We start from the raw sequence: 20,295 nt of genomic DNA on the forward strand, positions 1-20,295 counted from the left end.
TACTCGTGCTTCTTGGTCATTTTCGAAAGGTGGAGAAACAAAACTTCGGTTTCTCTGGTTAACCCTGTTTTTCTAAATGTTTGCTGAGCGGCCAGGCTGTGTTGATGATCGATTTGTGGGACATTAGTTTATATTTAACTACAAACTGCTTTTGTTGTCAGTGTTTTGCGGAGTGGTGAGGCGAGGGGAAAAGACAAAAAAAAGTGCACTTTATTATAGAAACTATAGGTAGTCTGTTCGCCTTTAATCCAACCCTACTTTTCTGCCTTCACTTAAAACCCTGAGCTTAATTTAATTTAATTACCACAGACCAAATCATACATGAGAAACTTATTTAATGTCTTTAAACTTTTACTTCTCAGTGTTTTAAACAGGACTAATAAATAGTTGATGAATGCCATCCTGTGACTGTCAGTCAAATGTGGATTTGTTTTTATTGCTGAAAGGAAGCGGAGTGAAAAGATGTTCATTGTTTATTCTGAGACATTTAACTTGGTCAGTTGAAGGTATCCCGAACAGGATATATCATTTACAGTGTAACTTCGTTCTGTGCCAGAGGCTTCTAATTAAGACGTCAGACCGGAGGGACGCTCGTAAGTGCAGGCTGCCGCTCCTCGCCTGCGTGTGGAAAGGTAATTACGCGTGTGCGGTGTGTGGTCCGTCCATCTCCAGCGACGCGGCTGCCAGTCAGCAGTCACCGTTTGGAGAAGTGGGGAAGACTTGCGTAAAGGAGTTTAACAGCGCACCGCTTGAGCCACGTTTCTCCTCTGACATAAGAAAAAGCCAAAATTTTATAGTAGAGTAGTAGAAGTAGTAGTTGTGACTCTCAGCAATGACATAATAAGATCTTCATTACAAAATCTGATGAAGACGTTGTAAGAGCGTGAAGGCAGGCCACAAGAGTTGTATGATGTCGCCACCTTGTGGTATGGTGAAAGGAAAATCACAGCTGTTGATCAGCGTCTGTCTGACGCATCTGTAAATGTTGAGGGAAAAAATCACAAGAATGAAAAATATATATAAAAATAAGAATAATTCTGAATCTCAAAAGCTATCCTCTCTACATAAGTCAAACAGACCTCTTTAAATCCATTGGACAAAAAAGGGTTCAACAATGTATCTTTGCTCTTTCTGACCCTTGATAGTATGGACATGTAAAATACTTTGGAGGAGAGTATTTTGCACATGATTCAAACAGATGGTCCAAACTGACAGCCTGCGCTTGTATGTTGGCACATACTTTGAATACTGCAGTTACAACACATCTTCCAAATGCAACAGTCTTTGTATTGTTTCTAACTAAAGGTTTATGTAATTTCATCTCTTATGTGCTTGGACAGGCATGCTATTTACCTACTTTTTTATCATTGCATAAGCATTATGTTTCTTTTATATTATAAATATATAAAACCTTCCAGAAACACAAATAAAAATTAGTTTTTAAGAATTAATCTGGCGCAGATTAACGGAATGGACTAAAGTGTAAATTTTATTGAATTTGCATTGACACATTTTAAAGTAAATTATAATAATAATAAGAAGAAGAATTGGAGAGAGGTGGATCTTGGAAACACCACGGAGCCACCTAGCGGGTAATTCAGAAGCTCAAAAGAATATATACTATAACCTTCCACACTTCTGCAGTCAGACAAATGACATGTGGACTGTCAAGTAGTCACATACCAAACTGACGAATTACAGCACGATACAACAAATTAGCGACGTCTGGCAGGAGTCAAACTGTAGCTGAATTTGTCTTAATCAATGATCACATTCATTATCAGAAGGGAGAACAGCTGCTGGTTAGACGTGAGTGAGACAGGTCAGTTTCCTCCTTCCTCTTCCAGCGGTGCACATGTGCGTGCAGTCGTGCTGCGGCTGGGGGTTTGAGCATGTTTCTTCAAGCCCCCAAAAATCAACAGAGGAAATGGGTTGAGAGGTCATGCCTGATCCATCTCCCTCTAACATAAACAAGGTGCTGACTTGTCAGTTCAGGAAGCACTCGTCTTGGATGGATCCTATTGGTAAAATCCAGAGAAGGCAGCTCCTTCTTAATTTACTCCAATTACGGTGTTTATGAATGAAGTCTCTGTCTAATGATCTAATTAGATGTCTGACTGTGATTAGTTGGGAATAAATCATGTTAACATGTTTGAATGGCTTACATGGGCTATTGAAGGTCACGCAGCAACTGGAGACGACTGTTTCGCAGTGTATACAAAGCTGGGTGGGAAGCATTTAGCCTTCAGTAACAGCTATTGTCATGCTGTGGCTGATTTACAACAACCAAACTGACTTAAGTGACAGGTCCTGGGATGTATACATGATGTCACTGCTTTCCACCCTAGAGCATGCTGGGAGCAGCTATCATATTACATGAAAAAGACAAGTAAGAGCAGAAAAGAAAGGGATCATATTATTATTAAAGTATTCATACAGAAATGAAAACCTTCATGGATTAAAAATATAAAGGTATTTAAAGTTCAGTTGCCAAATGTTGAATATATCCACAAATATGTTGTAATGGTTTTCATTACTGCATCAAGATAAGATAATGACTTTATCATCTCTGGACATAGAAATAAAAACATTCAACAATCAGGCAGATAAAGGTTATTCAAATAGAGATAAAGTTCATAGAGATATAACGTGTTAGATTCCAGCAGCCAGTATGTAAAACCTGAGCATACTTTAGTTACATGGATTAATATGAACTGAGAGATTGGATAGTTTTTGGAAGAAAAGAAAACAGTTGTAATAGGTTTTGATTGACCTGTAAATGTTTTCCTGAGGGTAAAAGTTTGAAGAGATGGTTACCGGGTTGAGAGGTGTCCTTGATGATGTTTTCTTTCTTTGCTGTGGCAGCGAGCTTTCACAATGTCCTCGAGTAACGGAAGAGGGGATCCTAATCTTTTTTTTATTGTTTACTTATGTGGGGGTGAAAACGCTTGTTTCTTCTTGATTGTTTAGTGTTTAAAAACTGTTTCCTAGAACCCAAAGGTTGGTGACAAAGTTCTTTTTAAACAAAAACCCACACTTCAACTGACACCGGTGAAATGTGGTTTCCGTGAAGGGGAGCATAGTCAGGTCAGTCACGTGAAGAGCAGGAACACATTTATTTATTGCTCCTTCATTTGACCACATCTCATCAACATGTATTTGGATATATCATCCATTATCCTGTAAAAAATATATTATTGAGCTGTGCAGCCATATTTAATGTAATTTCTTGATATTAACCAAAACCTAACAATAAATATAGCTCTCTATAATAACATTTCAAGTTGAAAAGATGCCACTGGATTAAAAACTGAGAAAAGACAAGGGGCTCCATCTGGTCTGCAACACTGATGCTAATGCAGAAACGTCAAAGTGCAGTCCCTAGAATGACCACTAGAGGCTGGCTTCAAAATTGAGCCAATCTCCATTGAACCCTGTGTCAATATGTCCAACTTCGCAGTGCAAGTAAACACACTTACAATCTGGTTGATTTTTAATAAAGATATACCCTATAAATTCAGATTTTATGAAACCATGAATGTATGCATAATTAACTGCATTTATTCTATAGTGTCAAATAACTTACTAGCATGACTTTACCATACATTTGATAGCAACGTCTCCAGCAAAGGTTTGTGCTAAATCTGTGGATTTGTAGTTTGCGGTTAAGGATCTGAGGTGGGGACGTTCCGACGACATGTAGGACTTGAGAAAAATATCAAAATAATAAACCTAAACTGGTTTCTTTTCCTTGTCCGAAGTAAATGTTTATCAAGTAAAGTGGATCAGAAATGTGACTTTCACACAATTATAGTTTTTTTTAGGTAAAAACTGATCAAGTTTTAGCTGCTCTGTCTGTGTGGTGACATTTAGATGGATCTGCAGGTATTTTTAATGTTTGTAGATTCAGTTCTTAGAAAGTCTTGATGCATGAAGTCACCTGGGACAACAAGGAATCATCTATTGAGTTATTTGCAGGTAGGTTTACGCCGTAGAGACATTTTCCATGAGCAAACATTGTTATTTTTCAATTCAAAAGACATTCATGCTTTTACTGACAGTGCTTAGTCAGGGGTCCACCCCAGTAATTATGAGCAAGACCATAACAATGTATTTAACATGCTTTTTCCCCCCATTCCTGTCTCGCTCCTGAAGATTCCGCTCATGAACTTTAGTATTCGACGAGGTATAAATTTGACCTGTTAGAGGCTCAAGATTTCAAGTCATTAGGATCCACAAGGATTACTCTTCCCATAGTTTTAAATGTGACGATTAAATTCCCTAATGCCTGTGTGTAGTTTTCAGAGCTTAGAGGGAGTAGAGGTGAGAGGTTGTGTTTACGCGGTGCTGTCTGCGACCTGCTCGTCGGGATGTAACCTTCTTGGTTTGGACAGATCTGACTGGTCTTCATTTACACTCCTGTCTTAATAACTAGCACCAATTATATGCAGAAATCTCAGTTCACTCCTACAATCTTCATATTCTATCAGTTTATTTTTAAGCAGTTCATCTTGGTAACTTTTTTGTAATGATGTGACACCAAGAACCCCCCCTAACCATCTGACTGAGACCTGAGTGCACGATTCGCACTATCTCACATGTAAACGTTTGTTGGTATGACAATAAAGCTCCTTGAATCCAACATGAGTAGTTGTCCCTCAACTGTCCACCAGATGGCAGTAAAATGCACTAGGATGTCAAGAAATATATTCATAAATCAAGCTATAAGCTTTCTGGCTCCACTTGTACCCTGAAACGGTCAATGCACTTGGCCATAAAAATCTGTCTACCTCTGTACCTTTTTTTATTTCCCCCTTTAACTTTTGACGAGACAATTCTGCAGCCCTTGTCTCTAAAATGAAATTCATGTCATGGTACAAAAATGTCCCCCCTTGGAAAAGGAAAAAAATGCATGCTCTCTCATTTACAGGGCAAAAAGATACGTCTCATTTCAACCATATTCTTTCTTCATCATGTACTATCCTGGCATTAGGTGACAGGCAGGTTGCATGTCGGGCGCTCGCTAGCCAATCACATGGCCACACAGAGATAATGATTTGTGTAAATGAACCCTGCCATTCATTTTAATTGTTAAATTAAAAAAAAAACAAAAAAAAACAATACGAGATTAACCTCTCTCTTTACTCTCTTTATTAAGGTTATTAAAGGAAGGTCATGTTTCTTTAGTCTGTGTTTTGAACTGTTTCTGTACCTTAGGCAGTACTTTTCTGACAACCTCGTCTTTATGTGCAGAAATTTGACTTCTATTTCTCAGGGAATTAATAATGTGAGCTCTTCTTGGAGAGAACTTTGTTTTTGCTGATAGAAATATGACAGTAAGTCATTTGTTTATTTTCTCTTGTCAAACATCCATACTCAAAAACCAGGAATTTACTGGTATTTTGTGATTTAGTGTTGAATAATTTGACTGGCCTACAGCGTCTGGATGTCAAGCCCATTCAACACCTTTGTGACGGACTTGGGTGCTGACAATGCCAGCGTTTCTCACCTGAGTGGCAGCGCTGCTTTGGCTGAGAGAGAGCGGTATTAAAGTCTGGGGAAAAAGCTTTCTCAGAAGAGTGGGGTCGGCATCAACATGCTGCGCTGACGCATGTGCAGGGTCACCGAGTTAACTTGTCTGGCACTCTGACCTCCGCCAGCGACGGCACAGTCCTTTCTCTGAGCGCTAATGTGATGTCTGGCCTCTCTGCTGGCTTTTCTGCATGTCTTAGCTGACCCAAATACCACAGCAGGAGAAAAATGAGAAGGGCATGAGGCATGTGGTGGGGCCACGGCTACTCTGGAGGTAGACTGATTCAGGCCGTGTACGCCTGGGTCGTCGAGCGGCCTCGCCAGAGGTCGGGGGTCAGGTCAGGGTGTCTGTTGTGGCTGCAAACATTCAGTCATCCAGACAACAGCTGAGCCGTGGATCTGCCGTCTCCCAGAGGTCAGTCCGTGTGAGTGGAGAACTGAACACAAACAGCTCAGGGTGTTTCATAAAAACATGCATGTGACTGCACACAAAATAAAACAAAACACATCTTTTCACTGTTTTATCTTTTATGGAGGTTTTAATTATTACTTTTTCAAAAAAACGGATGAAATTATGCATTCCCTGGATTTATTTATTTATTTATTATTTTTTTAATATGCCTAGTTTGCCAAATAATCAGTTACCTTCCAAATCGAAGGCTGTTTTAGGAATTTAAAAAATCTGAAACGTCAAATCAGAGTTGAAACTCACTTGACATTTAAAAGAAATTTTATTCACATGTTTACATGAATTAAAGTCAAGGTTGAAAAGAAAAAGTTTAGGGGACTTGTCGTTGCCTAGACGTTGATTCATTCTTCACACATTCTGACAAATATAGTGCTGAGAAAAGATCTTGTTCACTCATTCATTCACAAGTGATTATTCACATGAAGAAACATATTAACATAAAGTAGGCCCGTGTTTGTAAATTTGATACAGAACAGGAAAAAAAATAGATAAGCTCGTCTTTTTGAACACCTTAGTGTGATCTGATCAATATCTTTACACGAATAACCAAATAGGTTTTCATTGAAGTGTCATCGTTTAAAACAAACTCTCAACAAGAATGTGTACATTTCTGATGTTGATTATGTACTGACTTTTTTGATTTTTTTTCTCTTTTTTAAAAATAAAAATCATTAGAAAATCTAAGATCCGTCTATATCAGGGGTTTTCAATTCCGGTCCTCGGGACTCCCTGTCCTGCATGTTTTAGATGTTTCCCTTCATCATCACACCTGATTCTGATTAATGGTCCTAATTAGCTTGTCATCAAGGTCTGCACATCTCTGTTGATGACACAGCCACTTGTATCACGGTGTGCTGAAGCAGGGTAACATCTAAAACAGTGATTCTTAACCATAGGGCCGCGGCCCACACTTGGGCCGCGAGCGCCATCTAGTGGGCCGCGAAAAGAAATCAGTTTTGTACGTGTGGGCCGCGGGGGCCGCGGGACTGCATAGCAACTCCCGACCAAATGAGGAGAAGAAGACCCTCAGCTAGCTCTAGGTGTAAAAGTAAGAGAAATGGTGTGTATTTATAGAGAAAATCCTTCATTTTGCACAGAGTAGGTTTAGATCCGCCAGGATCGGGGATCGATTACTTGGGTCTGCGCCCAGAGCGAGCGCGGCGTGATCATTTATCCTGACGCGTCCCCGCGGCCGGGGAGGTCGGTGCCGCTCGGGCGGTGGGCTCCATCGTTACTGCTGAAGGATTGTACATGTAGATGTGTCTGCTGGACTGGACTGTTGTTCGGGCTCGCAAAAGCATCGGAAAGTGACTCTGCTGCAGCGGCCAGAGAGCTGCGGGTTCTGCCCGGCTCAGCTGATCAGGCTCGGATGAAATCCGACACGCGCAGTCCTGACAACTTATTAATGTAAATAAAACTTAGTAAGTTACTTAGTAAGTAATTAGCTTGACTCTTACAGAGATGAGAAGCCTAACAGGTGGAAAGGGAAGTTCAACCCAGAATGGACAGATTCATCCTGGTTCAGTCTTCACACTGGGACAAAACCAGTGTCTCATACGTTCAGAGACCGTGGCGTTCAAAGTGCGAAAGTAAAACGCCACTGAAACAAAACACAAAGTTTTTCATCAAACATATTCACTCAAGTCTGAACTGAAGTCACAGAAAATAAGCTGACCATCTTAAACATGTTTGGGTCCACATACAGCTGTGAAGCAGCTTTCTCCACAATTAACATAATTAACTAAATATCGTTCCAGGTTCATCAATGAGCACCTTCTCATGTGCATGAGAACCTGACACCATCCAGCCCAGATTTAAAGTCCTGACAGGAGAAATTAGAGCTCAGTTCTCTCACTGAACGACAGAAAGTGAGGGCATAAGATTAAGGGGAAGAAAGAAAAACTGCAAAACTTTTAAATTGTTAAGATGTGTTTATATTAATTTATTATAAAAATGTGTTGAGACAATTAACAAAGAAAAGGGGAAATTCAAACTGCTGGTAAAGAAATAAAATAAGATAGCATTTGAAAAATAAAATAAAATCTTATTTATTTATTTTATTTTTAAGAGAAAAAAATGTGTAATTGAAGTTACACATGTTAATGGGCAAATATGTACTTTTTTAATATAACAGTCAGATGCAGATGTTGATACAACTATGAGGCTACTTGAATATATATATATATATATATATATATATATATATATATACCTTCGCTGCTATACAGTGTTAATATTTAATGGGCCTCGGGCCACTCTGTACTGAAAAAATTGGGCCCCAAGGTCAGAAAGGTTAAGAACCCCTGATCTAAAACATGCAGGGCAGGGAGGCCTGAGGACCGGAATTGAAAACCCCTGGTCTATATGGACCCAAAATATTTCCGGCCCATGTCTCATGGCGCTTTTGCACTAGTATCTACTCAGCTCGCTTCTACCCGCCACGGCCCCGTCTTGCGCTTTTGCACTAGGAGCTGAGGCGGGTAGAGCCGCTCCAAGCAGATACTTTTTCTGTAACCATTGAGCCGGGACTATTTCTGACGTCACCACCCTCTGCGCCACTGATTGGTCGGGGGGCGGGGCCGTCAGACATTTGAATCAGGAAGCGGGAGTCAGCGCGAGAGCGACTCGCGGCGATTTTATTATACAGCACAAACGTCTGTTTGGTGATCCAACTCTGAGGTGCAGATGTTCATAAACCTGGGGGTTGACAAGAGAATTAAAAAAGGGATGTAGATGGGCTGTTTTACTCTCAGCCGCTCGCGGCTCCAGCTGATTTCTCATCAGCGCCGACATGAACAAAGCGGTTGCGCAATCGAGTACGTCACAGCAGCTTCACCCCAACCTGCCCACTTCTCCCCTGGCAGTGGAAAAACAAACGGGGACAAAACGGGTGGAGCCGCGACGAGCCGCGCCGAGCCGAGCCAAGCTGATGAGGTACTAGTGCAAAAGCGCCATTAGATCATTCACACAAAGTTGAACCACTTCAGGAGCACCTTCGTCCTCCACCACAGTTACATCCACTTCAAGAGATGACGTAAGGACAAGTTCTCCTAAGACCGGTTCTGGGTATCAGTTGCCGTAGGATACATTAGGTTGTTTGATACTCCAAGGAGCTCCAACTTTATCCGTGCGGGATGGAGTGGATGAAATGCTTCGTATGCAATCAGGGTACGGTGGAAGACGCTGCAGCTTTCTGTCGGCTTGGTGTGTTAGCAGACATTTACATTCAGAGAAAACGCTACTGTCCATGAGAGTCACACTTTTCAGGTTAGCTTTTGATTGGCCATTACCAATATCTGGGAGGAGATTTTGGCTCATGAGACAAAGCTGTAAATTCATGTCAAATGTATGACACTTTATTCACAGAGAAGTGACATTTGTAGTTACTGAAGCTGTTTTTATGAAGTTCCCTCTTCATTCAACAAAAACTGCATCAAGCTAAGTATCAGGCTTTGTTGAACGGAGGTGTTCAGGGTCTGTCAGTTACACCCATGCTCTTCTGTCCTCCAATACATTGCAGGCAGACTGATGTCCTGAGTCGGCCCCGTATGGAGGGTACAGGATTGGACTTTTGACGCCTGTCAGTCTCGCGTCTCTCTGCGATTTCAGCCAGCCTTGACGGACCGAGTAACGAAAAGGAGAGGAAGGCTGGAACACCTCCATTTTGCCATTTTTGCTAATTTCTGTAGCACTTTCACAACTTTCAAGTGCAGACCCACCATGCATTTTTCCATTAAGAAGCTCAACATTTCTCTCATGAGCGATAGATATCTCATCTTTGAAACTATTTGTTTTGGAGCTCACAGTTGGGCTGTTTCTCTTGGTTAAAAGGACACCGCCGTCCTCCATCACTGTTGTTGTTGTCAGCATGCTGATCCGCTCTGCGTTACTCATCTCCTCCATAAGCATCGCTCGTTTTCTTCTCCAGATCTCCACCGTCTTCACTGAGCGCACTAGATCAGCAGAGCTGAGCAGGATGGACAGGGAGGAAACGGCGAGCATGAAGTTCAGCATGAAGTTCTTCTCAGTTGGTCGGGAGACGTAGCACTCCACGCCGGATGTGCAGGGACTCTCATAACAGAGAAAACTCTTCGGAATAGTCAAACCAAAGAGATAACACTGGCTTCCAATAAAAAAGGCTTCGAGAAGTATCCGCAGAAACACAAGTAGGAGGTAAAAGTGGGGCGCTCCCCATTCACGTGGGAGGTCATGAAGCGGGACTCCATGCAAGGAGAACTGTCTTGAGCCCCCCAAATACTTAAATGACACAACCTTCTGCACGATGTAGACGGCAAACATCAAATGGGGAACACAGAGGAGAATGAAGTGGAGGAGCCAGAGACGGAGGAGAGACACAGGATTAAGTACGTCGAAACAAACATTAGAGCAGCCTGGCTGGATGGTGTTGCAGATAAATCTGTCCTGCTCGTCGCTGAACAGCGTGAAACCAAGCAGCAGGAGGACGAGCAGACGCAAAAGCAGCGCGAGGATCCACCAGGTTTTACCTGCAACGGAGAAAAGATTTTCATGAAAAATGCGAACTCGTGGCTGAGAGTTACAGAGTTAACGGTCGACTCGTTGACTGTCAGTTTCGTGATTCAGTTCCTGTTTTATTTTGAAACCCGTGTCTTTGTGCTTCAGTTCTGTTTTGACTTTCCTTGTTCCCATCTGCCCTGATTGTCTGCACCTGTGTCTCCTCAACCCTTCCGTGTATATCTGGTCTTGTCTTTCCCTTGCTCGCTGCTGGTCCGTACTGTTTTCCACCCTACTTGTATCCTGTAAGGTTTTTGGATTTTTTGCTCTCGTATTTTTGTCAACCCTGCTCTACAGAGGTTTTGGTTTGTTTCTACATAATAAATCACCTTTTTTTGGAACGATGGATGGACAACAATGACAGATGAGATCATAATCTGTATAAGCTTGGCTTTTATTTCTGCATTAAAACTAAATCTCCATTATGGTATTATCCATTGAAAGAACATTGCTCCTTAAAGGAGCTGTATGTAAGAGCAATAATAAAACGAATCATAAAATGACCCCGATATGTCAACAGACATTTAAAAATCATGTTCATTTCAAATACTTATGTCACTGACAACAGCACTCAAGCCAGGATATTCCAGTTTAAAAAGAGGAGTTGCAGCCCTCAACTGATGTTTATGTTTTCATTTTTTGTTTTGGCCTGAAGCTCCACCCTCCACCTATCTCCCAATCACCAAGTCAGTATTGTTTCTGAAGCTCCACCCTCCACCTATCTCCCAATCACCAAGTCAGTATTGTTTCTGAAGCTCCACCCTCCACCTATCTCCCAATCACCAAGTCAGTATTGTTTCTGAAGCTCCACCCTCCACCTATCTCCCAATCACCAAGTCAGTATTGTTTCTGAAGCTCCACCCTCCACCTATCTCCCAATCACCAAGTCAGTATTGTTTCTGAAGCTCCACCCTCCACCTATCTCCCAATCACCAAGTCAGTATTGTTTTGGCATCCGGGTTGCCAGCTCGGCTCTAATTATCACAGCCATGGCAGCCTACGTTCCTGCTGCATTCTGCAGCCTACCTGGCAACCTCTGGTCGGGGGGAGGAGGGGGAGGGTACACGCCGCTCAACAATATTTTGAAAGTGACTGCAGTACCAGTTTTGGACATTTCTTACGGACGGCTCCTTTAAGTGTTTTTTTTTTTTTTTTTTTTTTTATAGAAATGGGTCCATCTCCAGGGTAACTCTTCCAGACAAGCAATACTTTTTCAATCATTTTCTTCTTGCACTGCCATGAACATGCTAGCTGAGGCGTCCATCACGCTGTGAATTTGGGGTTCCCTTGTTGGAGTCTTGAATGCTTTTTATTTATGATTTTTTTTTCTTCGTGGGGGGGTTGTTTTAACTGCAGAATGATGGACCCCAAATTATTTGGGGTCGGTTATAAGAGCCTACTGGCTTAAGGGCAGCAACAGCTATTCCTCTAACATCAATGCTGATGTCTTTTCCAGCATTGTGTTAGCACAATGCCATGGAGGAAAGCCCCTGAATGCTTCAAATCAAATCAAATCAATCTATATTTGTATACAGCGCTTTCATACAAATGAAAAATGCAACACAAAGCGCTTTACATAAAACTTAATAATGCCCCCCCCTCCCACACACACACATTCAGACAGACGCAAGGACACTACAGTTCACACAAGTATATGGCTGCTTCAGAGCAGCAAGTGCATTTTAATAGTATGTCCTGATAGGTATGACCTCATAAACTAAAGAGGACATACTTTCTTTTTCATGACTTCAATAATAATAAACAAAGACAATATTTTAAAGAGCAATTTGTGTCTGCGCTGATGTTTGGGAAAGATTTGGGGAAATCACCTTTTAAACGACAGGAAAAATCTTTTTTGCTCTTGTTATAAAGTTTAAAAAATAAGGACTTAAAGATAACATTTTATTTTCATCTATATTATATTCAATTATATTATAACATGCAAAGCTTTATGTTTTATTCACTAGACCCAATTTGATTCACTTGATAAAATACAGAAAGATGTAAAGAGAACTCACCAATGAAAGGAACATGTTGACATATAATGATGAAGATTAGATTTGTTACTTCCATCATCCTCATTACTGAGCTGTAATTCCACCTTAAGTTGCCAGACTTGATCCACCTATTGTCCCGGTCACTCGTTATCCCCGAGTTGGGAACCGCGGTGCTGAAAAGAGGCTGCCGCTCAGTGTTGTCTGCAGAGGCCAGGGCCTGTTGTGCAGGGAGCTATTCTTACCAGGCCCCCATCAAAGCATTGCTGGGATGTTTAGGTATAAGTCAACCTGGCTGGCGAGCAAACGGAGATACGCAGTCGTAAACTTCACTGAAACAACTGAAGGACGTTGAGTCTCTTTGTTATACATGTAAAGGCAGTAACTCACATTTCATGATGACACTTCATTATTACCTTAAACAAAGTCTGCAGAGCATGAGACACCACGGACGGGGAAAAGGACAAATGTAACTCTTGTTTCACTAGATGGAGTAAATAAGTTATCATGATTCGTGGAATTTTGAGAGGGCTCTGACACTATTTCCCCATTTACTCAGGGGTAAATGTGCAGTCCAGAGCTGGTGCCGCTCCAGTGGGTCAGGTGGCCAAACTAAACGTCTCTACATTGGAACAAATAAATAAATGGAAGTCTGCGCCTGGAAGCACAAACAAATGCGCTCAACGTTCAGTTGTCCTCACCTTTTCTCACGGACACTCTAAATCATTCATGAAGGACCCAAATAATAACCTTTTGTTTCAGGTGACAATGCAATTTAACTTAATTTAAAAGGTTTTGTCTAATGTACTCCAGGGATGTGTGGTCTTTCCTATTGCTACTAAGTGTGCATATTGACTGTCTGAATAACAAAGTTATTGGATTATCTAAATAAAAAGGATAAAAGCAGCACAAGAGGGCTTGTTTCCCCTTATTAAGACACACATTCCTGAGATCAATCTCTATGTCCAATAGACATAATCCATCCGCACCTCTGTTCAAAAAATACTCTATATTACCCATTCATAAACTCAATGTTTTTCACTCATGTTTATTTGTGCACAAGTTTATCAACAATAAGCAAGATCTTCCGGACACCTTTCATAATTTCTTTAGTTTTTCATCTGACTTGCATTCATATTCAACTAGACACAGTGTCAATCTACATTTACCCTTCTGTCGAACATCTTTTCATTAGTTTAATATTTCATTTAGAGGTCCTAAACTCTGGAACAATTTAGATATGTCTCTAAGGTCCACATTGTCATTTATATCCTTCAAAATATTGCTGAAAAAACATCTCATGTCCTAATTTTTCAATGTATTCTTTATTATGTATCCTTGTTTTTATTTTCATGTTTATAATTAGAGTTTTCCTATGTTTGTACATTTAATTTTCTGTTTACAGTAGATGACGGGGGTGGAACTCTGTACAAGCCCTCTGGGCTTCGTTCCCTCCTTGCACTATTTTTTTAAAATTGTGCTAAATAAATAAATACAAAATACAAAATACACATGTTAAGGTTTCTAAGTCACTGATAATGCTGTTTCTGTGACAATAACATAAACAAAATGAAATGACAATGGTAACTTTTTCTTTTTTGCTATGAAACTAGTTCTTTCAGCTTTTTACTGGAGGGGTCGCCACAGCAGACCACCTGTTTGCATCTTAGCCTGACTTCAGTACCTGGCCCCTTCTGCCCTTTTTTCCCTCTCGCATGGCAGCTCCATCTCTATCCTTTGTGTCTTGTAAAGCTTTCACTTTCCCCTGACGGCTACTCTTCTAACACAGATAACTCCACCCTCCCTCTCTCTCTCTCTCTCCCTCACATACCTCACAATGGAATCCGCACACATCCGTCTCCGTCCATGGAGGCTCCTCTCAACCATGGAGATGGACAGGTTGACAAACGATGTCAAAGACAAAGGGGTTCAAGGCTGGTCGTTGATGCAGTCCCACTTCCATCTGAAACCCATCTGTCACTCCTGCAATATACTCCTACCTGTATATCCTCGGTAACACCCTGACACACTTTATGCAATACCCCAAATAAAGTCAATGCAGTGAAACAAGGTCCCAAAATAAATTGCCTTGATATAAAATGCATTGTATTTTTTCTTAAAATGTAGAAAAACTGCTGACAACACAGAATTATTAAGCAAGAGTATCTCTTTTTATTAAAAGCACAAATCAACACTTCCATAAATAATATGCAAGGAACCCGTCTCAAATCTTGAGCTCTTTATAAACTGTACAAAGGTCATTCGCAAAATAAATAGGCTATATATTACTGGTTTAGTATTTAAACAAGACAAAAAAAACATAAATCACTGATTATTTCTTCACTTGTAAGAAAAGAACAATGGTTCCACATTTCTATAGAAAGAAAACACCTTTGTGCTGAATTAACACCAAGAGGGAACCAAGACACGCGGTTGGTCAGACGGAGAGTTAACCAGTAGAGCAAACCTGCTTTTTGACAGTTAACCATTTTGAAATGAAACAAAGACTCTTGGGAGTGTTGAGGTTTTACAATGCCGTAAGTTACACCCAATTGTACGCACTTCTTTGGTTTTAGATATTCTCAATGTTCTCTACAAAATGTTACTGTGAAAACCCAGCAACGAGGGAAACTGCTTTATCGTCATTTTTATGTATTTATCTATTTCATGGTTAGCTGGATTTCAAAGGGATTGAATAGTTGGTGTTATGGAAACCTCTTAATCCAGAAAATAGAGTCCTTCAAGCATAAAACAAAGTTTTTAACAAAAAGAAGCTTTGAAAGGCAGAAAAGAAAGATACTGAGCATGTAGAGTGTAATATATTATGTACAGTACCTCTATAATACTGGATACATACACAAAAACAAAGGACTGTTGTGTGGCCGCCTCGCATCAAATTCTGTCCAAGATCCTCCCCAGAGGCCTCAGAAATGTTTAGTGCCGTTGTTCTTGCACGATGAGGTCGGATTTATCACTGTGTGACATATCTGTATACTGCCCCCCCCACAAGGCTTCTTTAAAATAGCTGTTAACATGCGAACAGGCAGTTGATTCATTACCACAGACTGGATGTTTTGGGAGGGGGTCCTTAAAGAGACCGGATCTTCACACAGCATTTTTAGTAGATCCCTAAAATAGTTATAAACCTGTAGATTGTAGACATGATGCAGGCTCTTTTGCACTACAAAAGGTTTGTGTTTCAGGGTAGCTGTATGCTCTATAGCTAAATCCAAGTACATGGTATGAAATAATCCTGCATTTTTTTCCTCCCCCAATCAACTGTTCTCGGGAAAAAAGAACAAAAAGAGGTAATATTTTCACAGAGAGAACCATCTCTATGAAAACAGTTCAGTAGTGTGGTTGTGCAGGATGGTGGGTATTAATAGTATTAATGCAAAAAAATGTTGCAGATTTGAAATGTCTGTCTGCAGATACATGTGCTTGTGGGGAAGGTATGTTAATACTGTAAAAACATACTTTAGGGTATAATTCATCGTATACATATACTGTATATATGACATGTCCCCAAAAGTGCACTATAACACCTGTATCTGTTGGAACATTAGCGCATTTATTTATTTATTTATTTGTCCTGGCCTTTCCAACTTTAATATCTGAGTTTTCATCCTCAAAGTAACAAGAAAGAGGAACATCACAGTAAATCAATATATTAAATGTACTACCTGAGTTGGGCACACTAGAAATGCTGTAAACCGTAAAGATTTCCAAAGGAGAGAACGAGTTCAGACTGTAATTATTCCACATCTTCTTAATGGAAATGAATACCCAGCACAACTCCAGTGCTGCTCTAAAGCTTGAATAAGAGAGCGAAAATAAATAATACTCTTCTGCAGGGCTATCTGGGGGATAGCGCACCATCCACCTGTGAAAGCAAGTCAAATAAAGATCTGGTCTGGACCATTATTATATTATAACAGGTTTGTAATGTCCCGGATCTTGTCGAGTTCTCCTTTCAAGGTCCAAAGTTATATTTTCCTCCACAGGTAAAATGATAATCATTATTTTTTTTTAAAAGAAACTCCCACCCCCCTTCTGGTAACAGATGAGTCGAGGCACTGTGAAGGCATCGTGTTATGGTATCTTCCAGAAATCCACACGCAGTTACAATTTTTTGACTCCACTTTTGGCGCTTTTACACTAGTACCTACTCAGCGCGACTCGACCCGCCACGCCCCCGTCTTGCGCTTCTCCACTACGGGCCGAGGCGGGTGGAGGCGTGCAGTAGATACTTTTTCTTTGTCTATTCTGCCGAGGTTCTAAGCGCGCTGAATCGGCCCTGTATCTGACGTCATCACAATACAGGCCACCGATTGGTCGGGGGGCCGTCAGTTTGAATCAGGAAGCGGGAATCGGCGTGAGAGCGGCTCGCTGCGATTTTATTCAACAGGCAATGGCAGCGCAAAAGTCTGTTTGGTGATCCAACTGTGAGGTGCAGATGTTCATAAACCTGGTGGCCGAGGAGAGAATTAAAAAGGGATCTAGACGGGCGATAAGGAACGACAAGATCCACCAGGAGCTCTGTCACTTCTCAGCTGCTCGCGGCTCCCAGCTGATTTTTCAGCAGCGCCGACACAAACAAAAAAAAAGCGTCGCTGCTTGAAGCTTCTCTCACTCTCATTTTTTAACTTGATATCGAACACAAGCCACAGACCAAGCAGCACATTTATCATCTCCTCCTGGTTCCACATCTTTAGTGTTGTTGTCTTCTCCGTTTAGATCACACAATCAAATACGTCACAGCAGCTTTGCTCCAACCCGCCCACTTCTCATCTGGGTGTCTAGAAACAAACGAGGACAAGGCGAGTGGAGGCGAGACGAGGCGTGGCGAGACGAGTCACGCTGAGTAAGTACTAGTATAAAGGCGCCAAAAAGGCTGAAGGCTCCAACTGTTGGGTAACCGTGGCTGTTGCACTGCGTCCTGCGTCCTGCGTCCTGAACTCAGCAGGAGCTGATGTGGCAAGTTTCTCGTCCACCTAGTTGTCCGTTGCTATTGTGAAAACTGTTCAGGACAGGAGCGCCGACCCGTGGTTAGGAGAGGATCGCAGGAACCCACCGGCTCCCACACAGGTTGTCCACGCTGGCCGAACGCTTCCTGGTGACTCGCCGTAAGTCTTTGTACTTGTCATCACAAAGCCTGGAAATAGCCTGCAGAGAGACGACAAACAGGTTCATATTGACAGCAGGGTTTTTTTTATCAATAACCTTGTGGAAAGATGTGCTGCTCTTGACACAGATGTTATTTTTTGTTTGCTTTTTCTTTTCGTGGACAGTTCATGTGGTGTTTATTTTTGTGTACGGTATCTGTGTTGAGCTGAATAGTCCACTTAAATAGACGCTTACATGGGAGCATCAACGTTAGAAACCGAGACATAATCCCCACAAAAGGTTGTAGATAATACATGAAATTAAACACAAAATCACACACCATATTAACGGCATCGATCAGATTTTACAGGCATTCTTTGCAGAAGGAATATTAAACCCGAGACGACTGAAACAGAACGATGGGATTAAATTGATGGGAAAACGCGACCAATCAGAAGCCCTGTTACGCCTGCTAAAGCTTGAGTTATGGTTCTGCGTCAAAACGTACGTGCCCACAGCGTGTGGTACCTCCCGAAAATTGTAACTACGCGTCGAGGCGACGGAGACCACATGCAGACCGAGAGGGCTGTGATTGGTTCGCTTGGTAGCAATGCATTTCCGGTTTCCGATTTGAAGCAGTCGTGAACTTTCAGCGCTCTTTTCTTCGTGTATGTTTGATTTTTTTTGTTTTGTTTTTTTGCACAATAGTTGTCCTTATTCTTATTCTATACTTTGATTCACTGTGACCGGAAAAAGTTGGATAAACCATTCAGGAAAAGATCGCGAATTAGCGGTCACGGGGGGTACTGCACCGCAGCGAAATGGAGTGACGGAGAAGTCCGAAGGGTTCATGACGGCGTCACGGCCACGGCGTGTGCTCTGCGTTGGTTTGACGCAGAACCATAATTCAGGCTTAAGCCCACCCCAAAAAGTACTACCTTTTTAACAGGGCTGTTTTTAGAGGCTCTGTTTCTCCCCGGGAACTACTTCAGGTTCCCTCAGTGAAAATAAGGGAGGGTGGTCATGATGAACAGAACACTCTAAAAGACCCGAGTTCCTGGAAAAGGTTCCTGCTGGTGAAATGCAGCTGCAGTTAAAAGAGCATTCACACCTTCTGTCAGAAGGCTAAGCCCACGACAAGCGAAACACACATTGCCAGTACAGTGGCAGTACCAGCCTGCTGCCTTCAACATGAGGCAAATCCTGACACCATACGGAGCAACCTGGAGGAGCCGCCACCAGCTGAAGAGAACCAGAGACATTAGGGACTTCTGTGGACCAGGAAGGAGAGGAAAAGGACTCAGACTGGAGTCACTGGGAGTGCACAGCCGGGATGAGGATGAGGAATAAAGACTGGGTCTTTAGATGTGTGATTGAGGTTTTAATAATCTACAGTTAAATATTATTACGTGTTGGAAAACTGAATCATTTTTATTTTCTTCACTCGTTTGCAACATATAGTGTCTTTAAATAACTAAAGCGAAACGGTCAAAAACACAAAATAACAATGATGCAACGGGGTGAATGCGGCTCACCTCCAGTTTTTGGGCCTTCTCTCTGCTCAGGGGCTCCAGGGGAAAGCTGAGGTTGTTGGACTCGGAGAGGGATCGAAGGTCAAAGTAATACTTGGCGTAGACGCTGGACGGCACGTTGATGTTGAACTGCAGCAGCTCCAGAAACTGCCGCTCCAGCTCATTCCTGTCGGGAGAATTTATGAGCTTCCTGAACTGTCGGATTGAAAAACAATTAAAAAATACTAAAAGAAATATGTCTCCTTAAAGTTTCCAGTGTGCTGAATGTCGGAACGCGTGTGATGGAGATCAAATCCATCCCACACCAATAGGAAAAACTACAGATAAAAGCTGGTTTTTATTCGGGTTACCGTGGTAACACGGTGGTTTAGAATTGCAACAGGGCTAAAAGACAATATGCATTAGGGTATTTCGTGCACATTCTTTAAACCTATCACTCAGTGACCTGCTGGAGATACAGATGTCACCAAACCTAAAGATTCATCCCTCCATCATCCCTCCTGATCCAGATCTGGAGCAGATACAGGCCATTTCAATGCAGCACCCTTCACCCTCCTCCTGTAATTTGAGGGTTCCTGCTGCTGCTGCATGTTTTACAGAAGAAATAAAAACTGCTGTCTTTAAGAGACAACAGTTTGAGCTGGGAGGGATTAGGACAGCTGGCCGAAATATAAATCTGAATTCTGAACCAAGTCCTGATTTTAGCTTTTATCTTACCAAACCATTACCCTCCAACTAGAAAGATTAGCGAGGACTCACATGTCTTCTACCGTGATGTCCTTGAGGATCTGGCAGTAGTCGACGTTCCAGACAGCCTGGTCGTCCCACACCTTTGAGGCCAGCAGGATGGCCCCCAGGACAATCCTCTTCCAGTTCCCAGGAAGGATGTCCATTTCTGCGTAGGTCAGGAGTCTCTCCACGTACACCTGCGCGATCACATCAAGGAGACGTTGTGAGAAGCGCGAGCAAAGCAAGGCAGAAAGAAACGATTAGCAGTTTAAAATCCACCTGATCTGTCAAATCTGATCAGAGTTGTATGAATTTGTTGTTCCCTGTATCACATCTGTACACATCCTGCAGACATCCCTGACGTAAAACACTCAGACACCAGTGTATTTCGGACGATTCA

At 41.8% G+C, this 20,295-nt stretch overlaps 2 protein-coding genes across 3 annotated transcripts in view; both read right to left on the reverse strand.

The window, feature by feature from the left end:
• Positions 1-8,819: 8,819 nt before the first annotated feature.
• Positions 8,820-12,665, reverse strand: LOC133451882 (gap junction delta-4 protein-like). The gene is made up of 2 exons (XM_061731032.1): positions 12,553-12,665; positions 8,820-10,506 (listed from the first exon to the last, which is right to left on the reverse strand). Exons 1-2 carry the CDS (start codon positions 12,614-12,616, stop codon positions 9,485-9,487), a joined length of 1,086 nt encoding a protein of 361 aa, XP_061587016.1. The 5' UTR covers positions 12,617-12,665; the 3' UTR covers positions 8,820-9,484.
• A 2,030-nt stretch (positions 12,666-14,695) lies between these two features.
• Positions 14,696-20,295, reverse strand: part of LOC133452479 (cyclin-Y-like) — a 28,436-nt gene continuing 22,836 nt past the window's right edge. For both annotated transcript variants that reach the window (XM_061731817.1, XM_061731816.1), the window contains 3 exons: positions 19,926-20,092; positions 19,170-19,332; positions 14,696-17,694 (listed from right to left, as the gene is read on the reverse strand). In XM_061731817.1, coding sequence (XP_061587801.1) covers positions 17,578-17,694; positions 19,170-19,332; positions 19,926-20,092 — 447 coding nt within the window. In that variant the 3' untranslated portion in view covers positions 14,696-17,577. The remainder of the gene's footprint in view (positions 17,695-19,169; positions 19,333-19,925; positions 20,093-20,295) is intronic.

This window comes from Cololabis saira, chromosome 10, assembly GCF_033807715.1.
Source record: "Cololabis saira isolate AMF1-May2022 chromosome 10, fColSai1.1, whole genome shotgun sequence".
Classification (NCBI taxonomy): Eukaryota; Metazoa; Chordata; class Actinopteri; order Beloniformes; family Belonidae; genus Cololabis; species Cololabis saira.